At 37.7% G+C, this 16,216-nt stretch overlaps 1 protein-coding gene across 5 annotated transcripts in view; it reads left to right on the top strand.

Moving 5' to 3' along the window:
* The window catches only part of LOC149577529 (calcium/calmodulin-regulated receptor-like kinase 1), a 211,056-nt gene that overhangs the window by 69,071 nt on the left and 125,769 nt on the right, over positions 1-16,216 (top strand). For all 5 annotated transcript variants that reach the window (XM_089824244.1, XM_089824223.1, XM_089824228.1 and 2 more), the window contains 3 exons: positions 13,342-13,471; positions 13,920-14,005; positions 14,160-14,231. In XM_089824244.1, the coding sequence (XP_089680370.1) occupies positions 13,342-13,471; positions 13,920-14,005; positions 14,160-14,231 (288 nt within the window). The remainder of the gene's footprint in view (positions 1-13,341; positions 13,472-13,919; positions 14,006-14,159; positions 14,232-16,216) is intronic.

The raw sequence follows: 16,216 nt of genomic DNA, 5'->3' as shown, positions 1-16,216 counted from the left end.
ACCTGGATAGAAAACTATTGAACTTAGCAGAGATGTAATCTTTGAAGAAGATCTTGCATTCAAAATAGCCATAAGTTCTGATGAACCTTCTCCTTTATCTAGTTCTGAAAGAAATAGTGAATCTGGGTCCCAGAAGGAGAACTTAGAAGAAATCGAAGATGAAATTCAAAATATGAACCTTTAAAAAAATTCAAAAAAAAGACCACTTTGGGCCATTAAAACAGTTGAAGCAGCTCAAGACTTTGCCACACCTTCCGGAACAGTCTGAGAAAGCAAAGACCTAAAAGATTCTCTAGTTATACAGCTAACATAAGTGATTTATCCAAAATAGAGCCAACCAATCCCTCAGATGCTATTAAACATACAGTTTGGAAAGAAGTAATTACAGAAGAATACCAATCTATTATCAAAAATGATGTTTGGGAAATTGTTCCAAGACCTAAAGGAAAATTTGTTGTTTCTTCCAAGTGGATTTTTAAAATAAAGCATGCTACTGACGGTAGTATTGAGAAGTATAAAGCCAGATTTGTAGCCAAAGGATTTTCTCAGAAAGAAGGGATTGATTATGAAGAAACCTTTGCTCCTGTTGCCAGATATACCTCCGTAAGAGCAGTCTTAGCAATTGCCGCATCAAAGGGATGGAAGGTACATCAGATGAATGTGAAAACAACATTCCTAAATGGAAAGATTTCAACTCATGATTCTAACGCTTTTGTTTGCAGGCTCAAGAAAGCTCTCTATGGGCTTAAACAGGCTCCTAGGGCCTGGTACAAAAGAGTTGATAAGTATCTCACTAGCTTAGGATTCTCCAAGAATGAAGTTGATCCAAATTTATATTATGAAAGAGGTAAAGATGATATGGTAATTCTGATACTATATGTTGATGATCTACTAATAACAGGTGATAATCATCTCATAGATCAGTGCAAGAAAGATCTAACTAGAGAATTTGAGATGAAAGATTTGGGACTCCTTCATTACTTCCTAGGACTGGAAGTACGACAGAATTCTGACAGTATCATATTAAATCAAGGGAAGTATACATCAGATATTTTAAAGAAATTTGGAATGTGGAATTACAAACCTATGTCTTCTGCAATGGAGACTAATCTACATAAACTTAAGGAAGCAACTGCAGAATCACCATCCATAGATTCTACTCTCTACAGACAAATGATTGGGTCTCTTATGTACTTAGTAAATACAAGACCAGATATTTGGTATGCAGATAATGCCTTAAGTCAGTTTATGTGTGAACTAAAGGAGATTCACCTAGTCGTAGTTAAACACATTATGAGATACTTACAAGGCACTCTTAATTTCAGACTCAAATATGAGAAAGTTGCTTTAGACTTACATGGATTTACTGATTGGGGTGGAAGTGTGAAAGACAAGAAAAGTACTTCAGGATGCTGTTTCAGTTTGGGATCAACAATGATATCTTGGATATGTAGAAAGCAGTCTCCAGTAGCACAGAGTTCCACAGGAACCAAATACATTGCAGCAGTGATGGCCTCCCGAGAAGCAGTATGGCCGAGGAAGTTACTTGTGAGATTATTTGGGTAAGCTGTGAATCCCACGATTATTCATTGTGATAATTAGAGTTCCATCAAGCTCTTAGTGAATCCAGTTTTCCATGATAGGTCCAAGCATATTGAAATTCCTTACCATTATGTAAGAGATATGGTAGACAAGAATTTTGTAAAATTGGAATACATTTGCACTGTAGATAAGACAACAGACATACTTCCCAAACCTCTATCTAGAGTGAAGATAGAACACTTCAGGAGGAGACTTGGTAAGGTTGAGTTGTAATCCATTTGTACTCTCTTGATTATTAATAAAATAATTTTGTTTTGTCAGGCTGTTGACTATTATGGGCTCCACCATTTGTATTCATTATTTTAAGAGGTGACGATCTTTGAAAATAATGAACACTTGTATAAAACATTATGAGAGGTGACGATCTCTTAGATAATGTGCTAAACAGTAGAGTTCTTCTGTAAGATCTTGATGAGTTCAAGATCATATTGTGATGTTGACATTGCTATGTTTATGGGTCACAAATTGGATAAAGGAAGAATCTTAGTATTCTCCAGGTTTATCCTGTATTCTGGTAGATCTTAAAACTTAGGATCATGTTGTTATATGGAAACACCAATTTCTATGAAATCATAACTTGGATAAATGAAGAGATTACTCTTTAGATTTATCCTATATAATATCACTAGTGGCAATGATTTGTCATATCACAGGTTTAGTAATATGACTTTGTATCATGTGTTCTATGATACCATATACTAAGAAGAGACAAACAGATATAGAGTATTAATTCTTGCTTATTCATCTGTATTGGTGTTGCTAGATATAATATCTCTCTGTAGGGTTATCAGGTTAAGAGGGAGTGTTAAGAATATTAAACAAGATAAACCAACAGGTCTGACAGTATAGACCGTGCTTCCTCTTAATAGTAATATATCTCTAATGTTGGCATTTAATGATATATATATCTCTCCTATAGGTGCCAAGTTAGGAAGGGTTATGTCCCTTGAGGGACATACCCTTTATAAAGGATATATAAGTAGGTTGTAAATGCAGATTATAGTACACACAATTACAACAGTCTGCTCCTATAAGCATTTTATATCCTGCAATTTATATCTGAGATTCTCTATCACAATAAAAGGTTAAATATTCAGTATTGTATCTGCATTATAATAAGCACTAATTTCATCAATATTCATACTACTTAGAAGATCATTCTCAGCATATAAGATTGGATTAAAAGTCTGATTAAGAGATAAGGATTTAGCAGAAACTTTACACTAGTTAATAGAAGAGTCCTGCTGAGTGGTGAGAGTGAACTGAATTAAAGGGGGAGGTTGTTTTGCACTAGGTGCAAATGTGAAGATAAATGTTGTGATGTGATCATTGATGGTGGAAGTGCTAACAATTTGGTGTCAGAAAAGATGGTCACAAAGTTGAATTTGAAGAGGCAGAAACACCCGTGACTATACCGTATTGCTTGGGTGCAGGATGACCACAAAGTCATGGTCAATGAGCTATGCGAAGTTCAAGATTGGAAGCTACCAAGATGAGGTGCTATGTGATATCATACCTATGGACATATGTCATATGTTGCTGGGTAGGCCGTAGCAGTTTGACAGGCATGTTGTACATGATGGGCATGCAAATACCTATACTCTGACAAAAGATGAAGTGAAATATAAGTTGAAGCCATTGAAGGAAAAGGAAGAAAAAGCATGTAGTGCTGGTAGAATATGTTTTGTTGATAGAAAGGAGTTTCTCAAAGATACGAGGTGTAAGCATATGTGTTTTTCTGTAATTCTGAAAGATGGTATGGAAGAATAGAGGAGGTATCTGCAAAAGTTGCAGATTTGTTGGAAGAATTTCCAGATATTGTGTCAGATAATGTACCTAATGGATTACCCCTGATGCAAAAGACTAGTCACCAAATGGACTTGATTCCAAGAGCTAGTTTGCCAAATAAGGCAGCGCACAAATGACACCAACAGAAAGTGAGTTGAACAGAGAAATGCATGAGTTGTTGCAAAAGGGGTTGATTCAAGAGAGTTTGAGTCCATGTCCGGTGTTGCAGAGTATGTCAGATGGCGAAAGGAGTAAAGAAAAATATGAGGTTATAGAAGCCATTACATGTACGTGAGAAGTCATGAAAAGATGTCAGCATGGATTTTATTCTTGGTTTACCAAGGACAACGTGGGCATGATTCAATATTTGTGGTGGTTGACAGATTTTTAAAAATGACACATTTTATTCCTTGCAAGAAGATTGGTGATGTTCTTCATGTGGTGGAGTTGTTTTTCAAAGCAGTGGTGAGACTACATGGCTTGCCAAAGAGTATACTTTCTGATTGAGATATCAAGTTTGTTGGGTACTTCTGGTGTATATTGTGGAAGAAATTGAAGACAAATTTGAAGTTCAATTCATCCCTTCATCCACAGACTGATGGACAAATAGAAGTTGTGAACCAAAGTTTGGGGTATTTGCTGTGATGCTTGGTTGGAGATTAACCAAAAGGTTGGGATCTAATTTTACCATAGACATAATTTACATACAACAATTTTGTCAATATGAGTATTGGTAAATCACCATTCCATATTGTATATGGGAGCAGTCCCATAAATGCTTTTGAATTGAGGCAGTTGGATAAAGCAGAAATAACTAGTGTTGAAGTAGGAGATTTTGTTGAACATTTGAAGAACATCCACGAGGAGGTGAGGAAGCACATTACAAAGATGAATACACAGTATAAGGCTAAGGCTGATGTGAAAAGGAGGTATAAGGAATTTCATATTGGAGATGAAGTCATGGTTCATTTGAGGAAGGAGAGATTTTAGTGGGTACATATAATAAGCTGAAAATGAAGAAGTTTGGACCATGAAAGATAGTGAAAAGGCATGAAATGATTATGAAGTAGAATTGCCAATTGAACTGAACATTTCATTAGTGTTTAACATTTTAGATTTGACAAAATATTATGAGGGAGGTGATGGAGATGAAGTTGCAGAAGCACAATGGAGTATTCCGGCATCTACTTCAGCTATACAAGAGATTGAGGAGATATTTGACAATTGTGAGGGAAGCAGCACAAGGAACAAAACATATGAAGAGTATCTAGTCAAATGGAAAGGGAGGGCATTGGAGGATTCATCATGGCTAGCATGGGAGGAGGTTGGCCGTCTTGGTTTTCCTCTAAGTATTTGATGTGTGACAAGGTCACTACTCAAATTACCTTGGGTGTTTGATGCGAGAGCATCTTGGGTGAAAGGGCAATCTTGCATCACTCAAAAATATTTCTATTTCTAATTTTCCATATTTTGAGTTTTCAATAAGGGTTATTCCTGTACAAAGTTGCTATTTGTGGGAGCTTGCTAATATTAGTAAGTCGGTATTATGTGCTTAGATTGTTGTAATCTCATATATGGAGGTTCATCTTTGACATATCAGTCTGCTGCATGAGTTCTATTGCCACATCATATGTATTGGTGCATTTTTTGCAAATTTTCGATACGAATTTTGGCTATCCAAAATTCAGGTCAAGCAGTGAAGGCCTAAATGACTCCAAAACGAGGAGAAACCCTGGGTAATGGATGTTTGCACAATCAATCACTATAGATTGTTAGCTGGGGATTTTGGAATGGGGTTATAAAAGCCCATCGGGTCAACGGTTTGCTAGTTATGGTCTCCAGAAGTAGACCCTTTCGAAAATGTAATTTGTAATTTGTATTGTGTCGATATTATGTAATAAAGTGTAATGAAATGATATAATATGAGATTGGTCGGCCTGAAGGGTTAGGGCTTAGTGTCTAGAACCTTTTCAGGCAGTAAAAGTGCCTATATAAAGAAGGCCCAATGGTTGTCTAGGGTAATTCTAGGCGGTAGTCATTGCTTAGTATAGTGGACTGTTGTAAGGAAGACTCCCATGTGGCTTTGCATATTGTAATTCTGTAATTTTGCATTTGTGGCAATAATAAGAAGCCCATATTTTGTTCTCGCAATTTGTGTTCTCTTTTTTTATTGTTTGTTGTGGTATTAAGGCGAGCACCCTTCATCATTATTTCAATTGCAAATGCACTTTCAAACCTAAATAAGTCTAGGAATCTTATTTAGATTATGGTGGGAATTCTTAGAAACAAAATAGAATCTCTTGTTCCTAGCAATTGTGTCTCATAGATAAGAAATTTTTTGGCGCAAAAAATTTCAAAGGAAAGATTGGCCAAATGCAATTGTTTAGTACCTCTTTCTGAATGAGGTCCTCCTCTTGGGAATACTTGGATGATTACAAATACTCACTAGTTGCTGCATCAGAAAATATTGATGCATACCATTCATATACAAGACAACCTTTTATGAAGACAGTTTATGGCTAAGCTTAGTAGAGTCGAAAACTTTTAGTTGGAGTTGGCTACGGTCACAAGAAAAACAAATAACTAGGTCAATGCTAGAGGAACTCTATCATAGAGATCAGCATAACAGATAAATCTCCTTAGAGTCTCCACATTCCATTCACTAGGTACCATAGTTACACCACCCTGGGAGACGGGGGGACAGCAGGATAGGGGGACAAAGGGGCCTTGATTTGGGGATGGTGGGTGTTGTCGGTAAAATTATAAAATAGCTGACAGGTAGATTAGCATGTTGTCAGTGAAGTTATAAAATATAGCCGATGGGGTTGAGTCACCCCTTCGGAATGGTATATGTACAACTTTGGATCATTGTTGTAATCATCATTGGAAGCACTATGTAATCTCTTTGGCATATATGCGAATAATAAAAGGAGCACTACTGCATTACGTATTCCTATTTGTTAGCTGTATGCATTAAATTATTTACCCCATACAGTAAACATTTGGCACTGTTGCCCAATGGACATGGAACGAAGGCAGAGGAATGAAGACTAATGCCGAATCAGCTTAACAAAATAAGAATAAGCTAAAGGAAAAAGATGAAATATGTAACGCACAAGGGAATTTAATTTTGGCACAATAGGCCGAACGCAGACGAAGGTTTTAGCAGATTGCCGACAGACACCGAAGCACCAAGGAATTGTTGGAAGAGACTCGACAGTGGTTGAATTTGGTGGAAGAAACAAGGGAGGAATTTCTTAACCTGTATACGCCGAGGGAAGAGAATCCAGACAGAAGGGAATTAACTCACATGGCTCGGAGTGCCAAGGGAGCACAAGCATGGAGTGAACTCTTCGTCTGCGATACACTTCCAGAACGGACAACTTCGCTTAACGAAGACCCTTTTTCACCAAGTAACGCGGCTGTTGGAAATAAGACGACTGTTCGAAATAGGGTAGGTGTGCAGAACAACGCGAGTGTGCAAAATAGCACGGGTACACAAGTATCTCCAACTCGAATAATAATGGCTGGACCAAAGGAAAAATTGCCAAAGTTTGATGGTGATGGAACGGCCGATCCAATCAGACACTATAAGACATACGAAACAATTTAGATGGCGAATGGCGTAACCAACACAGATGAATGGGTCCGACAATTTCTGGCAACCCTAAAGGGTGTAGCAGTTGATTGGTTTGCCGATGCCGATCCCCAAAAATTAACTACATGGGTAGGAGTTAAAAAGGAGTTTATCACCGTCTTTCAATTATTGAGAGACGACAATAAGATTGTAGCAGAAATATACACCACAAAGCAAGGGAAAAATGAAACAGTCCATCTATATGCTAGAAAACTAAAAGAAGTAATAAATAAATTTGAAAGTAAGCCAACAAATGCGTTCAAAAAGCGATGGTTCATTGAAGGACTACGCCTGGAGTTAAGGAAGAAAATGAAGATTGTACCGCCATCATCATACACCGAAGCATACAATCGGGCGATGGATTTAGAGAGTGAACAGAAAACAAAAAAGAAGAAGAAAAGTAGCTCATCCGACTTAGATGACTCGTCTTCGGAAGGAGATAGCAGTGGTGATGAACATGACAGTAAAAAGGTCCGAGCCCTCCAGAAGGATATGATTAGAATGATGAAGGAATTTAAGAATATGCAGAAAGAGATGAAGGAAAATGAGCTATGGTGCATGGATTGTAAGACAGAAGGTCACACAAAGGAATCTTGTCCGAAAAATCAGTTCTGTGATGTCTGTCAAATTATGGGACATTCCACAAAAGAATGCCCCTTTGATATGAAAACAAGAGAGCATCAACAAGTGCTCCTGACACAGGAGGCTTCCGCGTCAGGAGGGAGCGGAAACACCAGCAATGATGGTGCCACTTCGGGTGGGTACAGAAATAATAGAAGAGAGCAAAACAACAATACCAGCAATAATACCAACAACAATACCAACAATAATAATGAGGGCTGTAGCCGAATTCAGTACGATGCGAATGGCTGCCCGATGGTTCAATGCAGAGCATGCAATTTGTGGGGCCACTTTGCACGAAACTGTACATCAACAAATACACCAAAGTTGTTATGCCGATGGTGAGGTCCTAGAGATCATGAAGATGCCAAGTGCCCAAAATTAGGAGTGAATCTGATCAGCATTGGCGTGGACAAAGAAGTCTTAGCAATCACCCGTAAACAAGAAAAATTGTACCCTGACTCGACAGAAGAAAAGAAGAGATTGGAAGAAGCGTGGGTGGAAATTGAGAAAGCAACGCAGGCAGAGAAATCACAATTAAAGGACACTACCGGTACCTCAATGAGGAACTGCGCAGAACAAAACATGATATGACAGATATTACAAGCTAAAATACTAATCAAGTTAAATGATCTGATCCTCACAATGCCTCAACTACGGGCAACACTCACGAACATAGCCCTGACTGCTAAACTACCAGGAGAACACGGAAGGGAAAAGGAAAGCAGAGCAAGTGTAGCAAACCCAATGCTGCTAGCCCTCATGTCTGGGTGACATCCGACGGTCGTAGAGATGGGTATATTAGGAACGGTCCTTTCAGACACAATTGCGGATGGAGGTTCAGGGGTAAACGTCCTACCAAAAGATACCTGGAAGAAGTTGGGACAGATAACGTTGTGGCCAGCTACGTTCCAATTACTAACGGCGGACCAACACGACATTAAACCTCTCGGCGTCCTGATGGCACAACCAGTGACTATTGGAACACAATTGTTCCTACTCGATTTCATTGTCGTCCTGCTGAAGAAGAGAGGATATGACACCATTCTAGGCCGAGGATGGCTCGTACAAGAAAAGGTTAAGCATGACTGAAGAAGAATACAATATCAATGGAAAGCAAAGAACGAAAATTCATTATTGATTTACACACACAAATGGTGGACGAAGAAGCCGTATCATCTGATTTCGAAGAAGAGGATGAAGGAAAGTAGCGATTGGAACCCAATGAGGAAGGAGTCCTACGGTTGGAAGGTAGATCGATGGATGATGATTTGGATTCGGTGAACGGCTTTTTCCACTGGCAAATGGAGGATTATGAGCTCTTTTCAAGCTGTAATATGTTAAGGGTCGAGGAAGGTGAGAAAGAAGAGGGAAATGAATGTCTGAAGGAATGCAGAGAAGCGGAAGAAGGAAAGGCGGTTACGACAAAAGTTGAAGGGAAAAACATATAGTACGAACCCAAGAAAAGGGAAAATTCCATCGTACGGTACACAATAAACGGACCATGCAGAAAGAAAATGTTATGTCGAACAACGGATATAGTAGAAAGGTCCTGGCAGTAAGGAAAACACAGCATACGGTTTGCATAGGAAACAAAGAAGGGTTTAATAAAAGCTTTAGCAGTACGGAGTGAAGGTTCTAAAATCAAGAATATAGTTATTGACGGCAAGGAGTGGTAGTTGACAGAATTCATGGTACCGAGTTTCGAGAACAAACTAGGTGATATGGAAAACCTGAGGGAGAGATCGTGTAACTTAAATAAACTTGATGAGCGACGATTGCAGGCACAATGGGCCACGAAGGTGACACAGAACAGGCACAAAGTGTCGCATGATAAACACCTAAAGTTAAACAAGTTTCAACCAAGATAGCTAGTGTTGAAGTATACTGTACGAAACGAAATCAAACCGGGGAAGTTTAAAGTCAAATCGGTCGGGCCATACCAAATCCGAGAAGTAGGCGATAACAGAGCAATAAAGCTATGGACATTGGATGGGCAGGAAATTCTAGAAACGATGAATGGTTCTAAGTTAAAAATATATCATGTGCTAATTGTTCCGTTGTTGACGAATATTGAGGAGTAGTAAAATTTAAAAAAAAAAGAAAAAAAAGAAAAAAATGAGAAAGAAAAAGAAAAAAAATTGAAGGAAAAAAAAGAGAGAAAAAAGTTGAAAAAGAAGAAGAAAAATGAGTGAAGTTATAATCACCGTACGGCTTCCCTTAGGAAGATGAAAGTCACTATATGATACTTGGACTACCATTACCGTACAACGAAGCTGCTAGCACCGTACACCGTCAGGCTGAAGGCTACCATACGGTGAGGAGGAGCATATGTGAAACCCGTACGGTGTACAAAGCTAGAAGGAACCCAGATAAACACTGTACGTTATACAATGAAAAGGAGTGCAAAGGCTAGAGGCCGTACGACAAATTAATATCATGGACACAGTACAGTAAAGAGAAGCAGAGGATGTATCGGTAAAAGCCACTGTACGGCTATAAAAGACAAACAATATTGAAGTCCGTGGACCGTACAACATTTGCAGAGGATCGTATGACCGACAGTTGTGGAGAAACCCGTACAGCTAGAAGAAAGATGGAAACGAAGCTCATACGGCTGGGAGGGAGGGAAACAACACATTACATACGATGCATTCTTGGCACCCCATCACTGTACGACAAATGTAAAGCATTTGAAGGTGCTGTACGAACACCATAATACATTGGGCAGGCATCAAGAAACGTCGTATGGTCATGAGTAGAGAGGATTTATGCAGATTTTTATTGTTTCAAACACCGTACGGTATAGGAGAAAGGGGAAGTATATAATTTATTTTGCCAAACCACAGCTACAGTACCGCTGTACGGGCATGCTCAAGTAGAGGTCGTCATCTTGGGAGAACTATTTTGGTTTGGGTTTTGCAAGCATCTTCCGAGTGACCGAAGAGGAGGGAGTAGGCACCCACAAGTATTATTTGTGTGATCTCTGCAAATAATACCATCATAGATCACCAGAAGGAAGCAGTCTAAAGAGAAGGCAGAAGGAAGCAGTCAGAAGAGAAGGAGCAAAAAAAAAAAATCGACAACAAATCAAAATGTTTAGGATGAATAACGCATGATGCCCAAGGGAAGGGAAAGACATAAACAGGTAGTAAGACATAAGCAGTTGCCAAAAAGAGTCTGGGATTGGAAGAAAATCACAAAAATGGTGTGTTCCATGGATTTTTATGTGGGTTTGAGAGTGCTGCCCCTCGACCCTGCTGGGGGCGATGCCCCATAGACCCCCAGTCAGTGTAGTTGTTAGTTGTGGGAAGTGTGACCAGTTGATGAGACTTGGAGTTGTTGCAGGCATACAGTGTCTGTGTACCAGAGGTAGAAAGAGCACCAGAGCAAGCCTTTCGAGAGGGGTGATACGTTTTGAGGCACTCAGAGTAGGTGTTGGACGTGAGGTTGTCTTGGTGGATGCATAGAGAGCTCAGGAGGAGCTGATCATCTAGTTGAAGGCAGTACTGCGACACTTGGCTCAGTGTACCAAGGAGTTGGAAGTAGAGAAAGCGGCATAGGTGGCTATCAAGGTTAACTAAGGAAATAATATTGTGTTGGCAAAGGCTGCAAATGTAACATATTTTGGAGACTAGTTTGATACAGGCACGGAATGAATGTGAAAGTGGTGTGACGGAAACATATTTATCTTGTTATAGTTAGTGAGTTAATGTATCCTATTTTGTTAATTTGTCTCAGATATTTTGTAATTGTCGTCCGGAGACGACTTTTCTTTTTGGGGGGATGATGTTGTCAGTAAAATTATAAAATAGCCGACAGGTAGATTAGCATGTTGTCGATGAAGTTATAAAATATAGCCAACGGGGTTGAGTCACCCCTTCGGAATGGTATATGTACAACTTTGAATCATTGTTGTAATTATCATTGGAAGCACTATGTAATCTCTTCGGCATATATGTGAATAATAAAAGGAGTATTGCTGCATTACATATTCTTGTCTGTTGTCTGTATGCATTAAACTATTTACCCCATATGGTAAACAGTGGGGGATTGGGGGGGTGGCGGAGAGAGCAGGGGTGTATATACTATACATATGGTACTTAAAATGCTAATTATGAAAAGATGTACTACAATTATACAATATAAGATACAAAGATGTAAAAAACTTAAACATTGAACATTGCATTGAAGTTTTCAACTGGAACATCATGATTCATGATCAAATGACAAACAGACAATGAACATTGAACATTGAACATCAACAAATAATAAATATTAGCCTATATATCAGTCTTCAGATCAATAGTATGAGTATCTAGATTCTAATATTTAATAGTAATCAATGATCATATGAGTCATGACATAAAGATGATTACAATAACTATCATGTGCCATGAATCATGATATCAAAATTCGGAGACTCCTTTGCGTCCCCCCGCAATGAAGGAGACTCCTTTGCGTCCCCCGGCACCCCCACACTCGGAGATGTCTTGCCGTCTTAGAGACATCTCACCATCTTTGGCGGCCATTGCCCTATCCCAGGGACATCCCCGTCTCCGAGATGGCCTAGTAAGTACTGACCTGCATAGGCCTTTCTACATTGAAACCTATCTTAGGCTTTCATGCTCACATAGCTGTAGGGCAAAATAATTATAATTACCAGATTTGAAAAGATTGATTTTGTTTGGGAGGTCAAAACAATTGGCATAAGTTTCTTTAGGATGTGAAGAATTTGGACCCAATCAGACAAATCCAGCCTGTCTAAAAAATGGGTATCCAGCCAGAGTCGGATCAGATCTCAAATGATTTGCTAGCAGTGGAAACAGTCATAGTAGACATTCATAAAGTGGGCCTGGGAAGAAATTGTTTCAAACCCTTTGGAATATTTAAAGTATCTAATACACGTGTGAAGAAATGCAAGGCTGCTAATATGTTGTTTAATTTTCAGCCCTCTTTGTGGCTGACTACTGGTGTAGTAAGAGCAGAACTAAGTCTCTTGTAGAAATAGAATGACTGACTGTTCAGCTTCAAGGAGACACAATTTGAGTACCATCAATGCTATTGTGACTTTTCAGCTCATGTGGATGCCATCATTTTGATTTTCTAGAATGCACTGGAATCAGTTTTGCCACCTATATGGCATTTCAACTTTACTGTGTCCCGTCTCCATGATAGTTGAGAATGTATCCAGTGTCAGTTGTAGACCGATGTCAATTTGCAAAAGACAAATATATATTGTGACCTTGAAGTATTCTGCTATCATATTCTTGAGGAGGTGTAATAATTAGATACGCTAGGTTGGAAACTTGGAAGCATGATAGCAGAATATCAAATGAATATTTATCGCTGTTTAACTATGAAACCTAGTTTTTTTCAGGTTGCTATCCTGACAACATGGAGGAAGATTGAATCCTACAATTTGTGTTTTTTAGTTTTTCAAGCTCTCTAGTATCTACTTTACACCAAATTTTTGACCAAGTAACATAATGTATTTTACTAAAAAGAAAATGTAGGAAGTTTAATTTGGATACATTATCCAGGGATGCCTTCTATTCTCAACCCATACACAATTATTCAGTGCTTTATTCTTTTAGACTTTTTATCATAATCACTGTTTTTCAGTTTCTTCTGTTTTTGTGTGTTTGAGGTTATCCGTCATATATTTGATTGATTCTATTTACTCTGTGAAGGTAATGCTGCTGGAGAGGTTACATCATAGGAATTTGGTGAACTTGATTGGGTACTGTATGGATAAGCAAGGTCATCGTTCATTAGTCTATGAATATATGAGCAGTGGTAGCCTCTATGCATTGCTGCATGGTACATGTCAACTGTACTCTACTTCCTTGTGCTCTGAAAATTATGTGGGCATAGCGGTGGAATACCAGATGACGAAAATGCTATCAATTTTAGTGAATTAAACTGCCAAAATGATAGTAGTATGTTTATTGGTCAAGTTTGTTTCATCCATGAGGTGAATAGTATCATTATCATGTATTACATGTGAGTCTATGAGATTATTAGTGCTATAGATCTAAGTACTATATCGTGATTGTGAATGGACCATGTATCTGCTGCTCAACTATTATTGATTCTTTTGATTATTAACTGAATCCTTTTCTTAGGGATAACCTAAACAAAGTTTGAAAGGTTGGTTGGTTAAAAAGATTCTTATGACAGAAGTTATGGAAATCATAATAAATATAAAATGTTTATTTGGAATTTACCATAGGCAAGGAAGTTCTAATGAATATACTTACCTTTGCAGATAAAAGTCGAGAACCCTTGGGTTGGGAAGAAAGAGTGAATATAGCTCAAGACATGGCAAGGGGTATAGAATATCTTCATAAAGGGGTATTCTTTCTATAATTTTTTATGAAATTATGTTGAAATACACATAAGAATAGTAAATACTAAGAACTAATATTTCAACATTCCTCTTATTATAGAAGCATTCATTTTTTCTGTCAATATATAGTCTAATTCTACAATAGTTTGTGACCTGCAGGCAAAGCCTCCAGTTATTCATCGAGATATCAAATCTGCAAATATATTGATAGATTCAACAATGACAGCAAGGGTGAGCTCTTTGTACTCAGCATTTTCCAGTTTATTATTCTCATTCACTTTTACTTGGTTTGAGATATTTCTTTACCTTTTTCATAAACATGCTTAATTCATAAACATTTTTTAACATATTTTCTGTAACAAGGTTTAGAAACTCATAGTTGGGTTCTTTTTTTTGAACATTGTTTCTTGGTTCCATATTGTGCCTATTTCCCTTACTTTCTCTCCCATATACTTTTCTACAATGTTAGTAAACATTATTTCCTAATAATATTAGTAAAGCTCTTAATGGAGCTAGGAAATAAATATTGTTTTGTCAGTACAATGCCTTGGGTAGATTCAACAGAATTGTTTATGTCCAATGACCATGATGCATTTTTTATTAAGAAATTCATCTTGTATAATCTCAAAGAAAAGATAGTGCATTAACTAAACAACATGATTACAAGGAATTTCGTTCCTTGTTAAAACATGAAAGCTAACACCTAAGACCAGAGCCCCATGAACAAGGAATTAAAATCTTTACAAAAAAATGCTTGGGTTGCTTTGATAATTGTATCAAAGTAATGTATGAAATGTTAAGGTTCTAGCTTCAGTCAGATTGATTCGATCTGAGATACATTATTGTTATTGGTAAATCATCATTTCCTGTATATACTTATCCATGTTAAATAATATATATTATTGTATATAATACACACACACACACACACACACACATACATATTATATATATATATATTGTTATACATATTATTATTTTTGTTAATATATTATTATTAATTAGATGATGATTAAACCATAGACATGTCTCTTCATGAGACATGTCTCCTCTCATATTTATATGAGATTCAAATATGCATTTGGAACACACCTATAACAATGGCAGTGTTAGTACATTTGCAGCGATCCTAATAATTTTAACATGGTATCAGAGCAAGGCTGCAAATAGTATTAACCATAGATGATAAAATCGCGATCTTTTGGGGCCGGCGATTTAGTCGTCCCAAAAATCGCGATTTTTTTTTGCAGATTTTTTCCAAAAAATCACAGATTAATCGCCTCAAAAATCGCTTGCGCCCGACAGTCACATAAAGTGATCACAAAACACATTTCTTTCATTCTGTTTTTACATTGCTTAGGGCGTTTTGGAGAGGAGAGGATAGAGGAAGAGTTCTTGGCAAGAAACAAGCAGAATCGAGTGCATTTGGAGGCCTTTTGATTCGATTTCTTCGTTACTAGGTAAGTGATTTGAATCTTTGTTTTTTTATTTTTACAAGAGATTGTATTTTTTTTTCTTGCATGTAAATGGATAAAAATACATTCCTAATTAGTTAGGAATGCATTTGATGAATGTAAGCAAGATTAAATGCATTCATTTGCATTTTTTTCCATTCTAGATTGAATTTATGCTAGAAATTTGCACTTTTTTGAAAAATTTGAAACCCTAGCAGCTAGTTTGTTTGAATGTTATTTGGATTTCAATTTATTGGCTCTGTTATTGGAATGTTGCTTGAATTCTTTGTTTAACTGTTAACTTTGATCTTGTTATAATTTATTTATAGTTTTTTTTTTTAAATTTGTATGTGTAGGCAGCCCGCAGCAGTTTTAAATGGCAGACAAATGGCCATTGACTCAATGCCCCTCAGGCTACATTGGCACCAGGCCAAAGAATGCGAGAGATTAGACATGGAAATATGCCTATGAAGCACCCGATGAACCAACCAAAGTGATTTGCATTCGATGTGAAAAAGTAATATCTAGGGGCATTTATCGGTTCAAATATCACATCGCAAGGATCTCAAAACATGATACGAATCTTTGTGAGAGTACAACAGAAGAAATAAAAGGGTTTGCAAGCCTTGCTCGCAGCTGGAGAGCAAAAAAAATTGCAAAGAGAGCGGAATAAATTGCATGTCAGGGCAGCCATAGCAGAGACCCAGGGTAGTTTCATTGATGTTCAGGAGGAGGAGGCAACCATTGAGAGCATGGCCGACT

This window comes from Cupressus sempervirens, chromosome 1 (assembly GCF_028749045.1).
Source record: "Cupressus sempervirens isolate cs-2001-9-10 chromosome 1, ASM2874904v1, whole genome shotgun sequence".
In the NCBI taxonomy this organism is placed as follows: domain Eukaryota; kingdom Viridiplantae; phylum Streptophyta; class Pinopsida; order Cupressales; family Cupressaceae; genus Cupressus; species Cupressus sempervirens.
This window is presented reverse-complemented; position numbering and strand designations above follow the sequence as displayed.